The sequence below is a fragment of the Lithobates pipiens genome, unplaced genomic scaffold (genome assembly GCF_037356315.1).
Source record: "Lithobates pipiens isolate NorthernLeopardFrog02 unplaced genomic scaffold, aLitPip1_a1.2 Scaffold_28, whole genome shotgun sequence".
Classification (NCBI taxonomy): Eukaryota; Metazoa; Chordata; class Amphibia; order Anura; family Ranidae; genus Lithobates; species Lithobates pipiens.
The window spans coordinates 12,401,355-12,422,515 of record NW_027507789.1 but is presented as its reverse complement, the minus strand read 5'-3'; the positions used below and the strand labels follow the sequence as shown (position 1 = coordinate 12,422,515).

Genomic DNA, 21,161 nt, shown 5'->3' with positions numbered 1-21,161 from the left:
ACGTGGCAAGTGGACAATCCACTTGTGGCAGGTGACGTGGCAGGGGACGTGGCAAGGGACGTGGCAAGTGGACGATCCACAACTTGTGGCAGGTGATGTGGCTGGTGACGTGGCAAGTGGACAATCCACATCTTGTGTCAGGTGACGTGGCAGGTGACGTGGAAAGTGGTGTGGCAAGTGGACAATCCACAACTTGTGGCAGGTGATGTGGCTGGTGACGTGGTAAGTGGACAATCCACAACTTGTGGCAGATGGCATGGCAGGTGACGTGGAAAGTGGACAATCCACATCTTGTGGCAAGTGACGTGGCAAGTGGACAATCCACAACTTGTGGCAGGTTATGTGGCAAGTGATGTGGCAGGTGATGTGACAAGTGGACAATCCACATCTTGTGGCAAGTGACGTGGCAGGTGATGTGGCAAGTGGACAATCCACAACTTGTGGCAGGTGACGTGGCAGGTGATGTGGCAAGTGACGTGGCAGCTGACGTGGCAAGTGGACAATCCAAAACTTGTGGCAGGTGACGTGGCAAGTGACGTGGCAGGTGACGTGGCAAGTGATGTGGCAAGTGGACAATCCACAGCTTGTGGCAAGTGACGTGGCAAGTGGACAATCCACAACTTGTGGCAGGTGATGTGGCAGGTGACGTGGCAAGTGAACAATCCACAACTTGTGGCAGGTGACGTGGCAAGTGACGTGACAGGTGAAGTGGCAAGTGACGCGGCAAGTAGACAATCCACAACTTGTGGCAGGTGATGTGGCAAGTGACGTGGCAGGTGATGTGGCAAGTCACGTGGCAAGTGGACAATCCACAACTTGTGGCAGGTGATGTGGCTGGTGACGTGTCAAGTGGACAATCCACAGCTTGTGGCAGGTGGCATGGCAGATGACGTGGAAAGTGGACAATCCACATCTCGTGGCAAGTGACGTGGCAGCTGACGTGGCAAGTGACATGGCAAGTGGACAATCCAAAACTTGTGGCAGGTGACGTGGCAAGTGACGTGGCAGGTGACGTGGCAAGTGACGTGGCAAGTGGACAATCCACAACTTGTGGCAGGTGACGTGGCAGGTGACGTGGCAAGTGAACAATCCACAACTTGTGGCAGGTGATGTGGCAAGTGACGTGGCAGGTGATGTGGCAAGTGACGCGGCAAGTAGACAATCCACAACTTGTGGCAGGTGATGTGGCTGGTGACGTGGCAAGTGGACAATCCACAGCTTGTGGCAGGTGGCATGGCAGATGACGTGGAAAGTGGACAATCCACATCTCGTGGCAGGTGATGTGGCAAGTGACGTGGCAAGTGGACAATCCACAATTTGTGGCAGGTGACGTGGCAGGTGATGTGGCAAGTGGACAATCCCCAACTTGTGGCAAGTGACGTGGCAAGTGGACAATCCACAACTTGTGGCAGGTGCCGTGGCAAGTGACACGGCAAATGCAAGTGTACAACTGCTCTCTATGCTGCTGCTGCTCACTCTGATCAAAATAGCAGAAATAGTTAAAAAAAATGCTTTGAGAGCTTGGGGAGGGTCTACATGATGTTATCTTTATAAACGCGTCTAAACGCAAACGCGTCTAAACGCGTCTAAACGCGTCTAAACGCGACATGCAAACGCGGCAAAACGCGCGTTTCTAAACGCGCGTTTCAGCTTTTTTTTGACAGAGGTTTCATCTGCGTCTCGTGTGCATGAGGCCTTAATCCTTCATCATACAAAGACTCTGTAGACAATTGTGCTCTTACAATCTTGTGGTAGCAGTTTGGTGAAGACCCTTTTCTGTTCCTCCATGACTGCAAAAATATTTGGTCATATGATGTATCTTTTAAACATGACCAGGTTGGCACTGTCAGTGCATTGTGATTGTTGAGTTATTCACTTGTCTCTGTTGCATCTCACCCGCTCTCTTCTTTTCAGATATGGGCAACTTTGAAGAAGGTGACACCACCCAGACAGTGTCTCATGGAGATGCAGCTGTCATCCCTGCTCCCAGCATTGCCAGTTTTCCTCAACCACAAGTTACCTGGTTCAGAGATGGCAGGAAGATCCCCCCAAGCAACCGCATGTAAGTAGTCCTGTATCTGGACAATCCATAGTCCTTGCTAAAGGTCTGGGAATTCCGTCTCCATTTGGGCCTTTATACATCATGGTATGTCCCACTTCCATCACCAATCCGTAACATAGGAGGTCCTCATATTCCTCACTTAAAGGCATTGAGGAAAGCAATTCAAATCTTGTTTGGGGGAGGGGGGAATGTGGGTGATGCTGTTCCATTTTTATCTTGCATAACATATGTGTAACACATTTTTGTAGAGATAACTCACCTGGGTAGTATATTCTCTCCTTTTTTTTTTTTTTTGAATATTTCTATAATTTTGCTCACACCCTCCCCATATACCAGTAGGAACATACCTCCTCTATATAGGCTACTTAGTGTTCCCAGGGCCATCAATTTTTTGGATTGGAGGAATTGTGCCCCATTGTGCCATTGGGATTAATTGTGCCCCATCATTGGTGTCAGCGTGGGGGAATTATGCACCATTGCTGGTACCAGTGGATGAAGTAATGCCCCAAGGGCAGAAAAGCAAGTAAAAAGCAGCATCTGGCCGGGCTGCAGTTTGGAGACCACTATTCTGGAGGGATCACACAAGTATCGAATACACATAGTTGGTCCAAGCTGGGACAAGGCAACTATGTATAATATATTACTATGCCTGGAATTCGACTTTAAAACAGCCATAAATTAGCCGGATCACCAAAAAAAAAAAAAAATCTAAGGATTTAAATCAATAGTCCTGCTACATAACAGACTTAATAAAGAACCTGTTTGGGATGAAACGCGTCGTCTTACTTTCTCCGAGGATTTATGCGAGTCAGCTGCCGACAAAGGAATGCCTGATCCCCGAGCACGGGAAACTTCAAAACGCAGAGAGGAATTGGTGGGTAATGTGTGGATGGAATACAGAGCCGGCATAAGACTTTTTGGAACAGGATCTGAGCCTCGCAGTCGTTGAACTCGGCAGCTGCCGTTTACCTGCGTCGGGCTGATTTGTTGCGGGGACTATTGTGTTTTAAATTCTTCCGATTTTTAGGATGATACAGTTAATTCACGGCCGTTACGTGGCTGATATGGATTTAAACAAAAGATACTTGATAAAATACAGACTTTTTATAGTTTGTGAGGAGCAGAGATCATTTGTTTAGTACTGAGAAGTTTTTTTACCCTTTTTTAGGGATGGTTTTGGCCCAGTTCTGCTTATAGATGATAGAAATGTATAGGGAGGTCTAGTATGTCACACTCGCCTGTTTCTCGTTCCAGCGCCGGATATTTCCCTCTGTATGAGGCCGCTGGCATGAAGCCAATCTGAGGCTGCTGGTTCCGCAGCCAGGTGCTGTCTTAAAGGGCTAGCACATGTGTTGCTCAACGTTCAAGCAATGCATTAACACACTGCTTCCTTGTGTCTTCTTGACATGTGATCCTGGCACCCCAGTGCTCCTTGAATCTCCTCTGTGCCCTCAACTTTCAAGTATCTTCTGCAATCCCTCTACATCTCCCTGACTCCCTGTGCCTCCTGGGTTCCAGGCTCCTTGCATCCGCTTTGAACCCCAGTGCACCTCCGTAACCCTCTCAGTAACCTGTTATCCTTGTACCTTGTGTGTCTCTATGCCCAGAACCCCAATGTTTCCACAGATCCTCCTGTGATTTCTCATTCCTCTCCTTCCAGACTATCCTGTGATCCCAGCACCCCCAGTGCTCCCAGAGACTCCCCTGTGATCCCAGCACCCCAGTGCTCCCAGAGACTCCCCTGTGATCCCAGCACCCCAGTGCTCCCAGAGACTCACCTGTGATCCCAGCACCCCAGTGCTCCCAGAGACTCACCTGTGATCCCAGCACCCCAGTGCTCCCAGAGACTCACCTGTGATCCCAGCACCCCAGTGCTCCCAGAGACTCACCTGTGATCCCAGCACCCCAGTGCTCCCAGAGACTCTCCTGTGATCCCAGCACCCCAGTGCTTCCAGAGACTCACCTGTGATCCCAGTGCTCCCAGAGACTCTCCTGTGATCCCAGCACCCCAGTGCTTCCAGAGACTCACCTGTGATCCCAGTGCTCCCAGAGACTCACCTGTGATCCCAGCACCCCAGTGCTCCCAGAGACTCACCTGTGATCCCAGCACCCCCAGTGCTCCCAGAGACTCACCTGAAATCCCAGCACCCCAGTGCTCCCAGAGACTCACCTGTGATCCCAGCACCCCAGTGCTCCCAGAGACTCTCCTGTGATCCCAGTGCTTCCAGAAAATCTCCATTGTTCATATGTTCCCAACATCCCAGTGTTCCCAGAGACTCTCCTGTGGTACCAGCTTTCCAGTGTTCCCAGTGCTTCTCCTGTGTTCCTGTAATCCTAACATATGGGTATTCCTGAAGACTCTGCTGTGTTCCTGTAGTCCAGTGATTCCAGCACCCCAATGCTCTAGTCCAGTAGTCTCCAAACTGTATCCCTTTGCTTGCCTGTATCTGGCCCTTGGGACACAGCCTCCTTCTGACATCAACAATAGGGTATTATTCCTTCCACTGCCACCAATGATGGGGCACTATTCCTTACACTGCCACCAATGATGGGGCACTATTCCTTCCACTGATGCCAATGATGGGGCACTATTCCACCCACTGACACCAAAGATGGGGCACTATTCCTCCCACTGATACCAATGATGGGGTACTATTCCTCCCAATACCACCAATGATGGAGCATAGCTTCTTCCTCTATCCCAATGATGGGGCACCATTCCTCCCACTGACACCAATGAGAGGGCATTATTTCTTCCATTGACGCTAATGATGGAGCGCCATTCCTCTCACTGATACCAATGATGGGGCACTATTCCTCCCATGTATACCAATGATGGGACACTATTCCTCCCACTGATACCAATGATAGGTGTGATGGATCTTGGATACTCCTGCTGAGCATCTCCGCCAGACCTGTGTCTCCTGTCCTCCAAACGCACCAGATAGCCTGCAGATTCGCCATAACCAGCCCTTAACCCCTCAATCACGAGACAAGCCACACAGATGTTGTATTCCTCCAACGTATACCGATGATAGGGTACTATTCCTTCCACTGACACCAATGATGGAGCACTATTCCTCCCACTGATGCCAATGATGGGGCACTATTCCTCCCACTGATGCCAATGATGGGGCACTATTCCTCCCACTGACGCCAATGATGGGGCACTATTGCTCCCACTGACACCAATGATGGGGCACTATTCCTCCCACTGACACCAATGATGGGGCACTATTCCTCCCACTGACACCAATGATGGGGCACTATTCCTCCCATTGACACCAATGATGGGGCACTATTCCTCCCACTGATACCAAAGATGGGGCACTATTCCTCCCACTGATACCAATGATGGGGTACTATTCCTCCCAGAATAAGGCACCCATCTTTTTTTTTAGGTTCATAATTTTGCTCTTACACTTTAAAAATCCTATGGGTTGCCTTTAAACCCATCATTTCCAGTGCATTGTCCCTGCCTGTTTCAATGAAACAAGCCATCGTAGAGAACAATTAAAGCAAAGCCGGTTCTAAGCGGCTGTGAGCTTGGTGCGCGGTATCAGCGGCTCTCAAACACCTGTCTGCCGCTGCATCCTGCTGAAATTTAGCAGTACTAATGAACAGCGGCACAGTCTCCTTATCTACCTAATTGCAGAGAATTATTATCCAGATCATCTGGCAGCTGATCCCCTGTGAGTGCGGCTGAGCCGGGAGATATGCGCGGGGCGGGGTGCCAGGAGGGGGACACGCTGGTAGGGGGTGTCAGGTCACCGAGCGAGGAGAGCGGAATGTCACCGCTTCCAATAAAATCCCTTTTTTTTTTTTTTTTTTTTTCAGGGAAATGCTGTTTCTTAAGCTTGGGATAAGAATTACATTTCTTTTATTGGTGTGCCAGCCGAGTCAGGGTCCAATGCTTAAAACTAGGCTCCTTCTGTGGGAGACCCAGGTTTAGGGTGCACAGGATAATCCCCAGTCCTTTTCTAGTAAATTGTGGACACCATTAAAGAAGGTCTCTTATTTATTAGAGGACATAATCATGTGTATGTTGTAGACCTGAAAATTGTTGTGGTTTAAGGACCATTTTTTATCTTTGGATAGATTGAAGAACTTCTGTCAGGTTTTAATTGCTTGTATAGATAAACCAAGAGCAAGCTTGAAACCCAGTGCTCCTGAGAATCTCCTGTGTTGCCAATGATCCCAGCAACCCAGTGCTCCCCGAGAATCTCCTGTGATCCCAGCAACCCAGTGCTCCCCAAGAATCTCCTGTGTTCCCATGATCCCAGCAACCCAGTGCCCCCAAGAATCTCCTGTGTTCCCAGCAACCCAGTGCTCCCCCAGAATCTCCTGTGTTTACATGATCCCAGCAACCCAGTGCTCCCCGAGAATCTCCTGGGATCCCATGATCCCAGACACCCAGTGCTCCCCGAGAATCTCCTGTGATCCCAGCAACCCAGTGCTCCCCAAGAATCTCCTGTGTTCCCATGATCCCAGCAACCCGGTGCCCCCGAGAATCTCCTGTGATCCCAGCAACCCAGTGCTCCCCGAGAATCTCCTGTGATCCCAGCAACCCAGTGCTCCCCGAGAATCTCCTGTGATCCCAGCAACCCAGTGCTCCCCGAGAATCTCCTGTGATCCCAGCAACCCAGTACTCCCCAAGAATCTCCTGTGTTCCCATGATCCCAGCAACCCAGTGCTCCTGAGAATCTCCTGTGATCCCAGAAACCCAGTGCTCCCCCAGAATCTCCCATGTTCACATGATCCCAGCAACCCAGTGCTCCCCGAGAATCTCCTGTGATCCCATGATCCCAGCAACCCAGTGCTCCCCGAGAATCTCCTGTGATCCCAGCAACCCAGTACTCCCCGAGAATCTCCTGTGATCCCAGCAACCCAGTACTCCCCAAGAATCTCCTGTGTTCCCATGATCCCAGCAACCCAGTGCCAATGGTCCCCGAGTATCCCCTGTAATCCCAGCAATCCAGCGCTCCCAGATATAATCTACTGAGATTTTGTGATCCCAGCAACCCAGTGCTCCCATAGAATTTCCTCTGTTCCTGTGATTGCCTCGACCCATTGCAGAGAATCTCCTGTGTTCCTGTGATCTTAGCAACCCAGTGCTCCTAGAGAATCTCTTGAGATCCCATCAACCCAGTGCTCCTGTGTTCTATGATTCCAGCAACCCAGTGCTCCCAAATGCTCTCTCCCGAGGACTCGTGTTTCTTGCTCTGTTGTTGCTCGTTCAGGTGGGTTGAAGGCCCCACTGCCTGGGAGCTGTCAAAGCCCATCACTCCATGATAAAAAACCAAGTGGCTTCTTAGACCCTTCACATCTGCCTTCTTCGGGCTCTCGCCTCCGCCGGTGGCCACATGCCGGTGCTTAGAGTTCTGTTCCTCCCAAGTCCTTGTATTACTCTGTCCCTCCTATATCCAGTGTCAGGAGCGATAGTTTACAGATAATTGTGCCTGTATCAGTGGCCAGTTTTAAAGTGGAAGTTCAGCCTCAAAACCAAAATCTCCAAATCTATTTACAGCCACAATCTAGCCTTGTAAAGCAAAGATCAGTAGACATACCTCTTCTGCAGCCTCTCTGGTCCGATCCCACGCTGAGCTGTCAGCGGCAACTTCTCTATGGAGAGGGGTGCAGAAGGGGCAGCTGACAGCAGAAGCCCCATAGTAAGTCTATGGTTGACAGCACTTCCCAGGCATTTCCCAGCCTGGTTGTCGGCTGTCTCCTACACACAGCTTCCGTGGCTGGAGACCAGACTGAAGCAGCTTCAGAAAAGGTATGTTTAGCGATTTTTGCTTTACAGGGCTAGATAGGTTAGTCTTAGCCCTTGTACACACGGTCGGAGATTCCGACAACCAAATCCATCGGATTTTATCCAAAACTGTTGCATACACACGGTCGGACGAAGTTGTCGGTAAATCTGATCATTCAGAACGGGATGACGTTATTTCGTTACGACGGGACTACGTTCAGGCTAGTAGCCAATAGCTTTGATGTAGGAATTTGATCTGAGCATGCGTGGCACTTTGTCCGATCGGAATTCTCTACACATGATCAGTGTCAGGTCACCTTGAGGCGAGGTGACAGATGCACACCGTAGGGATCAGGAGTGCACCGCAAGGTTGTGGACCCTACGGCTGACTGCTGCGGACGGGAGACAGGTCCCACCGGGGTTAGAGCGTAGGATTCCTTGGGGCGCGGAGTCTAAGAGCCAGCAGGTGTTCACCAGAGCCTCGAGTGGTGAGGATGGACTTGGCTGCAACTGGCTCCAGGTCGCGACCCCCAGGGTCCCCCAGCTCACACCCACAGTAGGCAACAGGAGGATAGGGATGGTGAGGGACAAAGCCAAGGTCGGGGCCACAAGCAGACGGGAATAGTCAGGAATACGCCAAAAGGTCAGGATCACAGGCAAACAGGGATAGTCAAAGACACGCCAAAGTCGGTAACGGAACAACAGAAGAGCACACGGCAGGTAACAGGAAGCTAACACACAATGGAATACACAATGGTTGATCAGCAAGGCTGGCCTGCAGTGCACAGGTTAATATAGAGCTCTCTGATAGGAGCTAGGGTGGAGTCATGCCAGAGGATGGATTACAAAAGCAGTCAGGTGAGGGTCGGCTGGTCTCTAGATGAACACATGGGAATAGGTAAGCAGACAAACTATTGCATAACCATGACAATCGGAGTATGTCCGATCTGAGAATTTTGTCGGAAAATATTTCCAGAAAGTTGGAAAATTTGGTCCGACGGATATTCCGACAGAAACAGTCCGATGCAGACCACACACAGTCGGAATATCCGACAAAACGCTCGGATCGGACACATTCCGTCGGAATCTCCGATCGTGTGTACAAGGGCTTAGAATGTGGCTGCAAGAAGATTTAGAGATTTTAGTTTTAGGCGGAAATTCAATTTTAATCTGTAAATTTCTCCTACTCAAGATCTTTTCTTCCATTTCAAGTCCAGTACTATTACACCACTACTTCACTGCTACTACATCACTACTATAACGATCTCCACTTGCTGCCGGGTCTTGCCCCTGCCAGGGGAGAAATGCGGTGGAGACATCACGCTCTCCACCTCGTCCAATTAGAAAACACTTTGCATTCATTCAGGAGATGAAAAGCATTCTCCAAATGGTGGCCGTGCCAAGTGGCCAACCGCTTTTGTTCAGAATTCAGCAGGCCAGCCAGTTGGCATGGGACCTGGAAGCAAGTGGAGATCACTGGACTAGTGGTGTAGTAGTGCTGTAGTAGCAGTGTGATAGTAGCGGTGTAGTAGTGGTTAGACACGTGAAATTTGTTTTGTTGCGAATTATTTTTTTAACAAATTTTGACAAATTACCTATAATTGAATAATTCGTTTTTCCAGATTTTCTAATTTTCTGGTTTTCGGATTTTCGAATTTACGAATAATCAGAAAAAAATCGTTAATTGGGATTTTTCCGAATTAACGAGAACCCATTTAATGGATTTTTAATTTTAATTTAAATTTTTTCTTAAATTGGAAAATTCGTCAGTTCGAAAATTCATAAATTCAAAAATATGAAAATTCTAAAATCTGATATAGCTATTAAAATATAGAAAGTACAGGCCAGCAACTCGACAGCTTCTCCATAGAAAATATTTGTTTGAGCATTACAGCAATAACATCATCCAAAAAGTCAAACGCGTTTCGGCCTATAATTAAATTATAGGTATTGGAATTTCCTTTCAAATTTGGCTGTTAGTGAACGTAATACAGATTTATCCAAAGTTACAAATTACCCGAAATAACGAATGCTGTATTTAACGAATGGAACGTAACTAATTAATAATTAAAAATAATAAAAACTTTTTATTTATTATTAATTCATTCCGTTCCATTTGTTTAGATGCAGCATTCGTTATTTCAGATAACTTTGGATACGTTTTTTATTCGTTACATTCACTAACAGCTAAATTTGAAAGAAAATTCCAATCCCTATAATTTAATAATTAGTTATCATTAGTTAGTTATTGTTTTGAATTTTTGAATTTTTGAATTTTCGTTCTTTCAAATTTTTGGATTTTCATTCTTATTTTCGGATTTTTGAATTTACGAATTTTAAAAAAAAATTATTTTTTCATTTACGAATTTTTGAATATTCAAATTTATGAATAATTGAAAAATTAATTTTCATTCTTATTTTAGGATTTACGAATTTTTGAGTTTTTGAATTTACGAATTCTCGAATTTACAAATTGCGATCATAACGATTGACCAGGAAAAAACGAATGAAAGGAAAACTAATACATTTTTTGGCAGTGCTCATGTCTAGTAGGGGTGTAGTAGCGGTGTCTACTTCAGTGATTTCCAGCTTCCAGGGTCATCAGCCAGATATGGTAAATACATAGTTCTATTGGTCCAGCTTCGACCAATGTAACTATGTAAAAATATAGCATATAATAAAGCAACAAGATGAAACCTACAATAACCCAGTTTCTTGTTGGAACCCGATGAAAGATAATATCTGGCTTCTGAGAGTTGCTGCACTCTGCGGGTCAATATTGCGATTTGCACCGCTTTCTACGGTGAGTTGCCGGTGAGTTGCCAGTGATGCCCATTGTTGTCCATTGCCAGAGCCGTCTTTAATATTGATTGGGCCCTGGGCAAAAATTTCCTTAGGGCCCCCCTCCCCCCATGTATTTCGCTCTCCACCTTCTCTGAGACATACAATAAATAGCAGCTAGACTTAAAATAAGTTTACTGTATCAGATCAGGCAGCAATTGCGATTGGTTGCCAGAGGTTACAGCATATCATTACTGCTTACTGACTGGTTGCTAGAGGTTACAGCACTCCCTAAGGTTTACTGATTAGTTGGTAGAGGTTACAGCACATTTCTGCTTGTTGATTGGCTGCTCGCGGTTGCTGTACAGTAATACTGCTCACTGGTTGCTATAGGTTACAGCACATCTTCTCCTCACTGCAGGGGGGCATTATATACCTATGAATGCTGCCTTTATTTACATATCAATACAGTTGGCCTCAGCTATTTACAGTGGTGTGAAAAAGTGTTTGCCCCCTTCCTCATTTCCTGTTCCTTTGCATGTTTGTCACACTTAAGTGTTTCGGAACATCAAACCAATTTAAACAATAGTCAAGGACAACACAAGTAAACACAAAATGCAATTTGTAAATGAAGGTGTTTATTATTAAAGGTGAAAAAAAATCCAAACCATCATGGCCCTGTGTGAAAAAGTGATTGCCCCCTAAACCTAATAACTGGTTGGGCCACCCTTATCAGCAACAACTGCAACCAAGCGTTTGCGATAACGTGCAATGAGGCTTTTACAGCGTCCTGGAGGAATTTTGGCCCACTCATCTTTGCAGAATTGTCCTAATTCAGTTACATTAGAGGGTTTTCGAGCATGAACGGCCTTTTTAAGGTCATACCACAACATCTCAATAGGATTCAGGTCAGGACTTTGGCTAGGCCACTCCAAAGTCTTCATTTTGTTTTTCTTCAGCCATTCGGTGGTGGACTTGCTGGTGTGTTTAGGATCATTGTCCTGCTGCAGAACCCAAGTTCGTTTCAGCTTGAGTACACGAACAGATGGTCGGACATTCTCCTTCAGGATCTCTTGGTAGACAGCAGAATTCATAGTTCCTTTTATCACGGCAAGTCTTCCAGGTCCTGAAGCAGCAAAACAGCCCCAGACCATCACACTACCACCACCATATTTTACTGTTGGTATAATGTTCTTTTTATGAAATGCAGTGTTCCTTCTATGCCAGATATACTTGGACACACACCTTCCAAAGAGTTCCACTTTTGTCTCATCGGTCCACAGAATGTTGTCCCAAAAGTCTTGGGGATCATCAAGATGTGTTGTGGAGAAATTGAGACGAGCTTTGATGTTCTTTTTGCTCAGCAGTGGTTTTCTCCTTGGAACTCTGCCATGCAGGCCATTTTTGCCCAGTCTTTTCCTGATGGTGGAGGCATGAACGCTGACCTTAACTGAGGCAAGTGAGGCCTGCAGTTCCTTGGACGTTGTTGTGGGGTCTTTTGTGACCTCTTGGATGAGTCGTCGCTGCACTCTTGGGGTAATTTTGGGCGGTCGGCCACTCCTGGGAAGGTTCACCACTGTCCCATGTCTTCGCCATTTGTGGATAATGGCTCTCACTGTGGTTCGCTGGATTCCCAAAGCTTTGGAAATGGCTTTATAACCCTTTCCAGACTGATAGATCTCAATTACTTTCTTTCTCAATTGTTCCTGAATTTCTTTGGGTCTCGGCATGATGTGTAGCTTTTAAGGATCTTCTGGTGGACCTTACTGTGTCAAGCAGCTCCTATTTAAGTGATGCCTTGATTGTGAACAGGTGTGGCAATAATCAGGCCTGGGTGTGGCTAGAGAAATTGAACTCAGGTGTGGACAACCACAGTTATAGTATGTTTTAACAAGGGGGGCAATCACTTTTTCACACAGGGCCATGATGGTTTGGATTTTTTTTCACCTTTAATAATAAACACCTTCATTTACAAATTGCATTTTGTGTTTACTTGTGTTGTCCTTGACTATTGTTTAAATTGGTTTGATGTTCCGAAACACTTAAGTGTGACAAACATGCAAAGGAACAGGAAATGAGGAAGGGGGCAAACACTTTTTCACACCACTGTACATATGCATGTCACTGTTATTTACATATGAATGCCAGTATTTACATGTAAACACAGGGTCTGCAGGTGAGTCATCTGTACACAACAATAGGGCAGAGCTGGGCAGCATTAGTAGAAGCACAGGACTAAAACTTCAAGGGACAAGGGAATGTAAACTGGGATAGTTGGCAAGTATGAGGCAGCTGCTTTTGGCCCCACAACAATGACAGGGCCCAGGGCAGCTGCCCCTTTTGCCCTGCCTTAAAGATGGCCCTGTCCATTGCTCATTCAGATTTTGCTTTCTTCCCTTGCAGCGCCATCACCAAGGACAACACTCTGGTGATCCTGTCCAGCGTGGCCCCCGATGCCGGGCGCTACTACGTGCAAGCCGTCAACGACAAGAATGGCGACAACAAGACCAGCCAACCCATTACGGTCACAGTGGAAAGTGAGTAACAACCCGGCACCCTGACATGCAGCTTGCGGCCAGTAATCATTTCCAACCATTTCTAGATTCCAGCAGAATTGGATTTATTTTCTTAAGATTATAAAGTGCCGAGGGCAACATTGGCGTTCTATAATTCATGAGTAGTCCAGAATAATAATGGATCAGCGGCGATGGCGGCCTTGGGCCGGGCGTAAAACTGCTCAGTTTAATTTGTGATCTTCACCAGGGTAGCAAAAAGTTTTCTAAAGAAGTCTGCAGAGCGTCTGGCGGATACGGGTGTCACTCAGGTAAGCACATAGACGGAGCGGTCGGTGCCCGCTATCTAAGTGAGCGTTCGAGGAGAGTCGGGGTTGGCAGAAAGAAGATCGATAGTGAAGGGAGGAATTAAATGCCAAATAAAAGGAAATAAAAGCCCCTTTAATCCTGAATTTCACAGACAGCCAGAGAAGCTGCTGATCCAGCAAAGGGAATACGGATGTGGCTGGTTAATCGCGGTTGGGGGGGAGAAACTGGCACAAATAAATAAAGTTAATAGCCCTTAGCGGGATGCCACCTGTAATCTCCGAAGCGGATAACTGCTGGAGAATAAGGGGAAAGTATGACGGCAGCTCTGTCTTATCCCAACTTTGTGAGATAGAAGGTAGATACATTGTAAGAGAATATTCACATTGGCTACACATTGAGATAGAAGGTGGATACGTTGTAGCAGAATATAGACATTGAGATAGAAGGTGGATACGTTGTAGCAGAATATACACATTGGCTACACATTGAGATATAAGATGGATACATAGTGGCAGAGTATACACATTGAGATATAAGATGGATACATCGTGGCAGAGTATACACATTGGCTATATATTGCGATAGAGGGTCGATACATTGTAGCAGAATATACACATCGAGATAGAAGGTAGATACATTGTAACAGAATATACACATTGGCTTCACATTCAGATATAAGGTGGATACATTGTAGCAGAATATAGACATTGAGCTAGAAGGTGTATACATTGTAGCATAATATCACATTGGCTACACATTGAGTTAGAAGGTGGATACATTGTAGCAGAATATACACATTGGCTACACATTGAAATAGAATGTGGATATGTTGTAGCAGAATATACACATTGGCTACACATTGAGATATAAGGTGGATACATCCTGGCAGAGTATACGCATTGGCTACATATTGCAATAGAAGGTCGATACATTGTAGCAGAATATACACATCGAGATAGACGGTAGATACCGTATTTACCGACGTATAACATGCACAGGTGTATAACACGCACATTAATTTTAAGAGGGAAGTTTCAGGAAAAAATGTAAATTTTTGTATTGGCGTATAACACGCACACGCTATTTGCACCCGATTTTCATGGTTAAAAAGTGAGTGTTATACTCCAATAAATACAGTACATTGTAACAGAATATAAACATTGGCTACACATTGAGACAGAAGGTAGACACCTTGTAGCCAAATATACACATTGGCTACACATTGAGCTATATAACGTGGATATGTTGTAGCAGAATATACACATTGGCTTCACATTCAGATATAAGGTGGATACGTTGTAGCAGAATATAGACATTGAGGTAGAAGGTGTATACATTGTAGCATAATATCACATTGGCTACACATTGAGATAGAAGGTGAATACATTGTAGCAGAATATACACATTGGCTACACATTGAGATAGAAGCTGGATACGTAGTAGTAGAATGTACACATTGGCTTCATATTCAGATATGAGGTGGATCCATCATGGCAGAGTATACACATTGGCTACATATTGCGATAGAAGGTCGATACATTGTAGCAGAATATACACATCGAGATAGAAGGTAGATACACTGTAACAGAATATAAACATTGGCTACACATTGAGACAGAAGGTAGACACCTTGTAGCCAAATATACATATTGGCTACACATTGAGACAGAAGGTAGACACCTTGTAGCAGAATATAAACATTGGCTACACATTGAGACAGAAGGTAGACACCTTGTAGCAGAATATACACATTGGCTACACATTGAGATATAAGGTGGCTACGTTGTAGCAGAATATAGACATTGAGGTAGAAGGTGTATACATTGTAGCATAATATCCTATTGGCTACACATTGAGATATAAGGTGGATACATCGTAGCAGAATATACATATTGGCTACATATTGCGATAGAAGGTCGATACATTGTAGGAGAATATACACATCGATATAGAAGGTAGACACCTTGTAGCAAAGTACACACATTGGCTACATATTGCAATAGAAGGTTTATACATTGTAGCATAATATGCACATTGGCTACACATTGAGCTATAAGGTGGATACCGTGTAGCAGAACATACACATTGGCTACACATTGAGATAGAAGGTGGTTATATTGTAGTGGAATATACACATTGAGATTAGAGGTCGACCGATATATCGGCCGATATTTGCCGTTTTTTAAATAATCGGCATCGGCCGATTGTGCTGATAAAAAGCCGATTTAGAACTACAGCGGGACTTGGAAATGACTTCTGTAATAGAAGTCAGTGTAAGTTGCTGAGTCGTCACGGAAACGTCTTTCCTCCTCTCTGGGCTGCCAAGAAAAGAACAGAAAGATACAATGTTTACACTTCTGAATGAATGAACTCATCTCTGTGTGTAGAAGTTCTCAGTTTAACCATTTAAAGACTAAATCTTTTCTGACACTTGTTGCTTACAAGTAAAAATCCTGTATTTTCTGCCAGAAAATCACTTAGACCCCCCAAAAATTATATATATATATTTTTAGCAGAGATCCTAGGGAATAAAATAGCGGTTGTTGCAATATTTTATGTCACACGGCATTTGCACAGAGGTCTTTCAAATGCATTTTTTTGGGGAAAAAAATACACTATTTAAAAAATAAAATAAAAACAGTAAAGTTAGCCCATTTTTTTTTTTCGTCCAAAAGTTTTGACTACCTGTTTTTATTTAATATATAGTTGTTTTTTTTTTATCTAAATCATACATACAAGTAAACTGATTGGAGGTTTGTTTTGTTTAATAAATGTTTAAATGTAAGAAACTTTCTGTATCACTTATGAAGGCTGCTTTCACACTGGAGCGGGCAGGCGTTGATGGTAAAACGCAAGTTTTAGCGGCTCTTTACCATCATTTTAGCGGTGCTATTTGGCTGCTAGCGGGGCACATATAACCCAGCTAGCGGCCAAGGAAGAGGTTAAATGCGCCCATGAAGCACTGCTGCCAAAGCGCATTGCATGCGCTTCGGCAGTGGTGCCCATTCATATCAATGGGCAGGAGTGGTGGAGGAGCGATATACACCACTCCAAACGTGCTGCTTGCAGGACTTTTTTTTTTTAAGATCCTGCCAGCGCATCGCCTCAGTGTGAAAGCACTCGGACTTTGACACAGACTGCAGGGGAGCCATTTTGCAGGCACTTTACAGGCGCTATGAAAAACGCCCCAGTGGGAAAGGTGTGTTAGATCAAGAGGGATTAAAAAAAAAATAATAATAAATAAAAAAGGAAAAAAAATAAATAAATAAAATAAAATCGGCCTAACATATCGGCCCAAAAAAAAATCGGCATCATATATCGGCTATCGGCCGCCATGATTTCTAAATATCGGCATCGGCATCGGCCAGAGAAAAACCCATATCGGTCGACCTCTAATTGAGATAGGTGAATACATTATAGCATAATATGCACATTGGCTACACATTGAGATATAAGATGGATACATCGTAGCAGAAATATACACATTGGATACACGTTGAGATAGAAGGTGGCTATATCCCTGATAGACGCAAAGACACAGCGCCACATCTTCACTTGTGAACGAAACATTTCCATGAATGTACAAACACACCTACAAGAACACCTTCAGTGATGAGAAGAAATCCAGGCAAAATCTATAAAATCCGCCCTTCGCTCGTTTTAACCACTTAATTGTTTTGCATACATTTAAAATCAACATTTTTACTAGAAGATTACTTAGAACCTCAAAACATTATATATTATCTGAAAACAGAGGCCCTGGAGAATAAAATGGTGGCAGTTGGATTTTTTTTTTTATGTCGCACAATATATACATTGCTATTTATCAAATGCAAGTTATCAGGAAATAAAAAGAACCCCAAGATGAATTTTAGTGCACACAAACGCATTATAATTCCCATAATATTTTTTTTTTTTGTAAAATAAAGAAAGACGACCTTGCGTCGAGCAAATCTGTACCAAAAAATGTCAAGATTTAAAATTGCACATGTCTGTGAAATGGCGGCAAGATCGATTTCCTCTAAACAAGTGTCAGTTTTCTTTTTTTTTTTTTTTTTGTAGATAACATTTTTTTCCTTTTTTTTTTAATTTTTTTTCCTTTTTTTAATGTTTTTTTTTTAAAACCAGGTAAGTATAAAATAATTTTCAGGGAGCAGCTGTTGTGATGAGCACAGACCTGAATGAGTCAGAAGGCGAATTAGCTCTCTGCGTGAAGAAGATACAAACCCAAACTGGATGACATTTCCATTTCTGTTTATTATAGAGACATTTAAAGTCTTTTTTTTTAATAAATTACTGTTTTTACTTTTTTTTTTATTTTTTTATTTTTTGTATCTCTGATTTGCTAATCCCCTCAGCTACTTGACTGCTGAGAAGGGGAGGCATAAAGCCGTATTAAGGGCCCTCTGATCCCTCCTGAATTGAATTGCCTTGTAGCTGTACCGTCTGCCCTCCATGTTGTAAAGCGCTGCGCAAACTGTTGGCGCTATAAAAAATCCTGTATAATAATAAATAATAACATTAACCCCTTCCTGCCCAGGCCAAGTCTGGCATTTCTCTCCTACATGTAAAAATCAGCATTTTTGTTATTTTGTTTTTTTTTTGCTAGAAAATTCGTCAGAAACCCCAAATATTCGAAATAATTTTTTCAGCAAAGGCCCTAGAGAATAAAATGGCGGTCGTTTCAATTTGTTATGTCACACGATATTTACACAGCAATTAAAAAAAAAATCCATAGACCTCAAGTTTACACAGACATTCCCTGAAATCGCAGTAAAATCATGCGAGTTTGAAGTCGTGGTAGTGTGAAAGGGGCCATAGACGCACTCCTAAAGTTCTAAGACGTTTTCTCGCAAAAAAAAAAATGCTGATTGTTACATGTTAACACAAAGTGCTAGAAAGGGCCTGGATCGGAAGTGGTTAATAGTTATGGGTTCACATATTTTTTCTTGCTCCTGTATATGGGCCTTGCCAACGTTCAGTAAATTATATCACCGGGGGGGGGGGTTGGAGCTCTCACTCATACATTGTATCCGAGTTTATTGCAAGACACAGAAATTAAGACATTTCATCACTTTATTGTTTTTTTACATTTTTTCTCTTTCCTCGTTCCTCTACTTTCTAGATTAGCGCAGTGCGTTGAGCGAAGCGCCGTCTCGCTGGTGGAGGTGCACTCGAGGCGTTTGTGTCGCTTCCATGCCATTGTCGGCCTTCATCATGTTTATTACATAACGCGGCTCTCCATAGGATTCCTTATTTCAGTTTTTTCTGGACACGGATATAAAAAGCCCGGCCGGCTCCCGTCGTCCCCGCTTTGCTGTAAGGGGAAAGCACTTACATGCAATTTATCAGGTCACCGTAGACATTGGCTGTCCGAATATTTACAGTTATTACCTTTCTAGGACAAGGAATGCTTCCACTTCCATGGTCTTTATACTGCAATATAAGAGCACTTAAAGTGAATAAAAATCCAGTGCTTATGATCTTATATAAGCTTTAACATGTGCAGGGCGTCTTTAACGTGGGGCATAAGGGGAAGCTGCCATGGGCTCAGTCATTGTTGTGGCACCCAAAGCAGCTGCCCTTTGAGCCCACACTGCCCACGAATAGTTAATAAGTGGAATCGGGAGGGCCCAAAAAAATGTTTGCCCAGGGTCCAATCAATATTAAAGGTGGCCTTGAACATACTGAATCCTGCCATGATGGGTCTTGCTCAGGTACTTCCTGTTATGGGTGACAACGCTCTTCTTGTCTTCCAATTGTGCTCCTGTGTTGTCACACGGGCCTTCAATGGAGGCTACAAGTGACAGGCATGGTTCCCTGTTGTCGCCAACCAGAAACCCAGCCTGAGAAATGCCATGGCAGCCATTGCTGCAATGCAAAGGGACTGCAGCATTGTCACCCAACATTCAGTGCTGGAACAAAGTTATCTAATGCCCGTAGATGTATGAGCATTATGTGTCAGCAAAAAAACCCCTCTCCCTCAAAAACATTGTGCACTAATCTGCATGCTTACCCTTAAGCATAAATTCCTCCTCCCAGTACAAATCCACCCCCCTAGCTCAAATCCATTCTCCCCCCATATACCCCCAAGCACACATCCTCTCCTACCACTCCAAATCCATCTCATCCAGCACAAATTCCCCTCCTACATTCCCCCCCCCCAACCTATCACAAATCCCCCCCCCCCCACAAATTCCCCTCCTACAATCCCCCAACCTAGCACAAATCCCCCCACAAATTCCTCTCCTACAATCACCCCTTCTACAAGCCCCCCAACCTAGCACAAATCCCCCCCTACAAATTCCCCTCCTAAAATCCCCCCAACCTAGCACAAATCCACCCACAAATTCCCGTACTACAACCCCCCCAACCTAGCACAAATCCCCCCACAAATTCCCATCCTACAACCCCCCCAACCTAGCACAAATCCACCCACAAATTCCCGTACTACAACCCCCCCAACCTAGAACAAATCCCCCCACAAATTCCCATCCTACAACCCCCCCAACCTAGCACAAATCCACCCACAAATTCCTGTCCTACAACCCCCCCAACCTAGCACAAATCCACCCACAAATTCCCATCCTACAACCCCCCCCCCCCAACCTAGCACAACCCCCCAACCTAGCACAAATCCCCCCACAAATTCACCTCCTACAATCCCCCCAACCTAGCACAAATTCCCCACAAATCCCCCTCCTACAATCCCCCCAACCTAGCACAAATCCCCCCATAAATTTCCCTCCTACAAGCCCCCCAACCTAGCACAAATCCTCCTACAAGCCCACCCAACCTAGCACAAATCCCCCACAAATTCCCCTCCTATAATCCTCCAACCTAGCACAAATCCCCCCCACAAATTCCTGTCCTACAACCCCCTCAACCTAGCACAAATCCCCCCACAAATTTCCCCTCCTACAATGCCCCCAACCTAGCACACATTTCTCCTCCTAAAATCCCCCCAACCTAGCACAAATCCCCATCCTACAATCCCCCCAACTTGGCACAAATCCCCCCACAAATCTCCCTACTACAATCCCCCAACCAAGCACAAATCCCCCCACAAATTTCCCTCCTACAATCCCCCAACCTAGCACAAATCCCCCCCACAAATTCCCCTCCTACAATCCCCTAACCTAGCACAAATCCCCCCACAAATCCCCGTCCTACAATCCCCCAACCTATCACAAATCCCCCCCTCCTACAATCCCCCAACCCAGCACAAATCCCCATCCTACAATACCCCAACCTAGCACAAATCCCCCCTCCTACAATCCCCCCAACCTAGCACAAATCCCCCACAAATTTCCACTCCTACAATCCCCCCGAACCTAGCACAAATCCCCCCAGAAATTCCCCTCCTACAAATCCCCTCCTACAATCCCCCCAACCTAGCACAAATCCCCCACAAATTTCCACTCCTACAATCCCCCCGAACCTAGCACAAATCCCCCCAGAAATTCCCCTCCTACAAATCCCCTCCTACAATCCCCCCAACCTAGCACAAATCCCCCCACAAATTTCCCCTCCTACAATCCCCCCCACCTAGCACAAATCCCACCACAAAATTCCCTCCTACAGTCCCCCAACCTAGCACAAATCCCCCCACAAATTTCCCCTCCTACAATCCCCCCAACCTAGTACAAATTTCTCCTCCTAAAATCCCCCCAACCTAGCACAAATCTCCCTGCTACAATTCCCCAACCTAGCACAAATCCCCCCACAAATCCCCCCCCCC

General features: G+C 45.2%; 1 protein-coding gene across 4 annotated transcripts in view; it reads left to right on the top strand.

The window, feature by feature from the left end:
• The window catches only part of SDK2 (sidekick cell adhesion molecule 2), an 876,954-nt gene that overhangs the window by 639,704 nt on the left and 216,089 nt on the right, over positions 1-21,161 (top strand). For all 4 annotated transcript variants that reach the window (XM_077458690.1, XM_077458687.1, XM_077458688.1 and 1 more), the window contains exons 4-5: positions 1,915-2,062; positions 13,002-13,135. In XM_077458690.1, the coding sequence (XP_077314816.1) occupies positions 1,915-2,062; positions 13,002-13,135 (282 nt within the window). The remainder of the gene's footprint in view (positions 1-1,914; positions 2,063-13,001; positions 13,136-21,161) is intronic.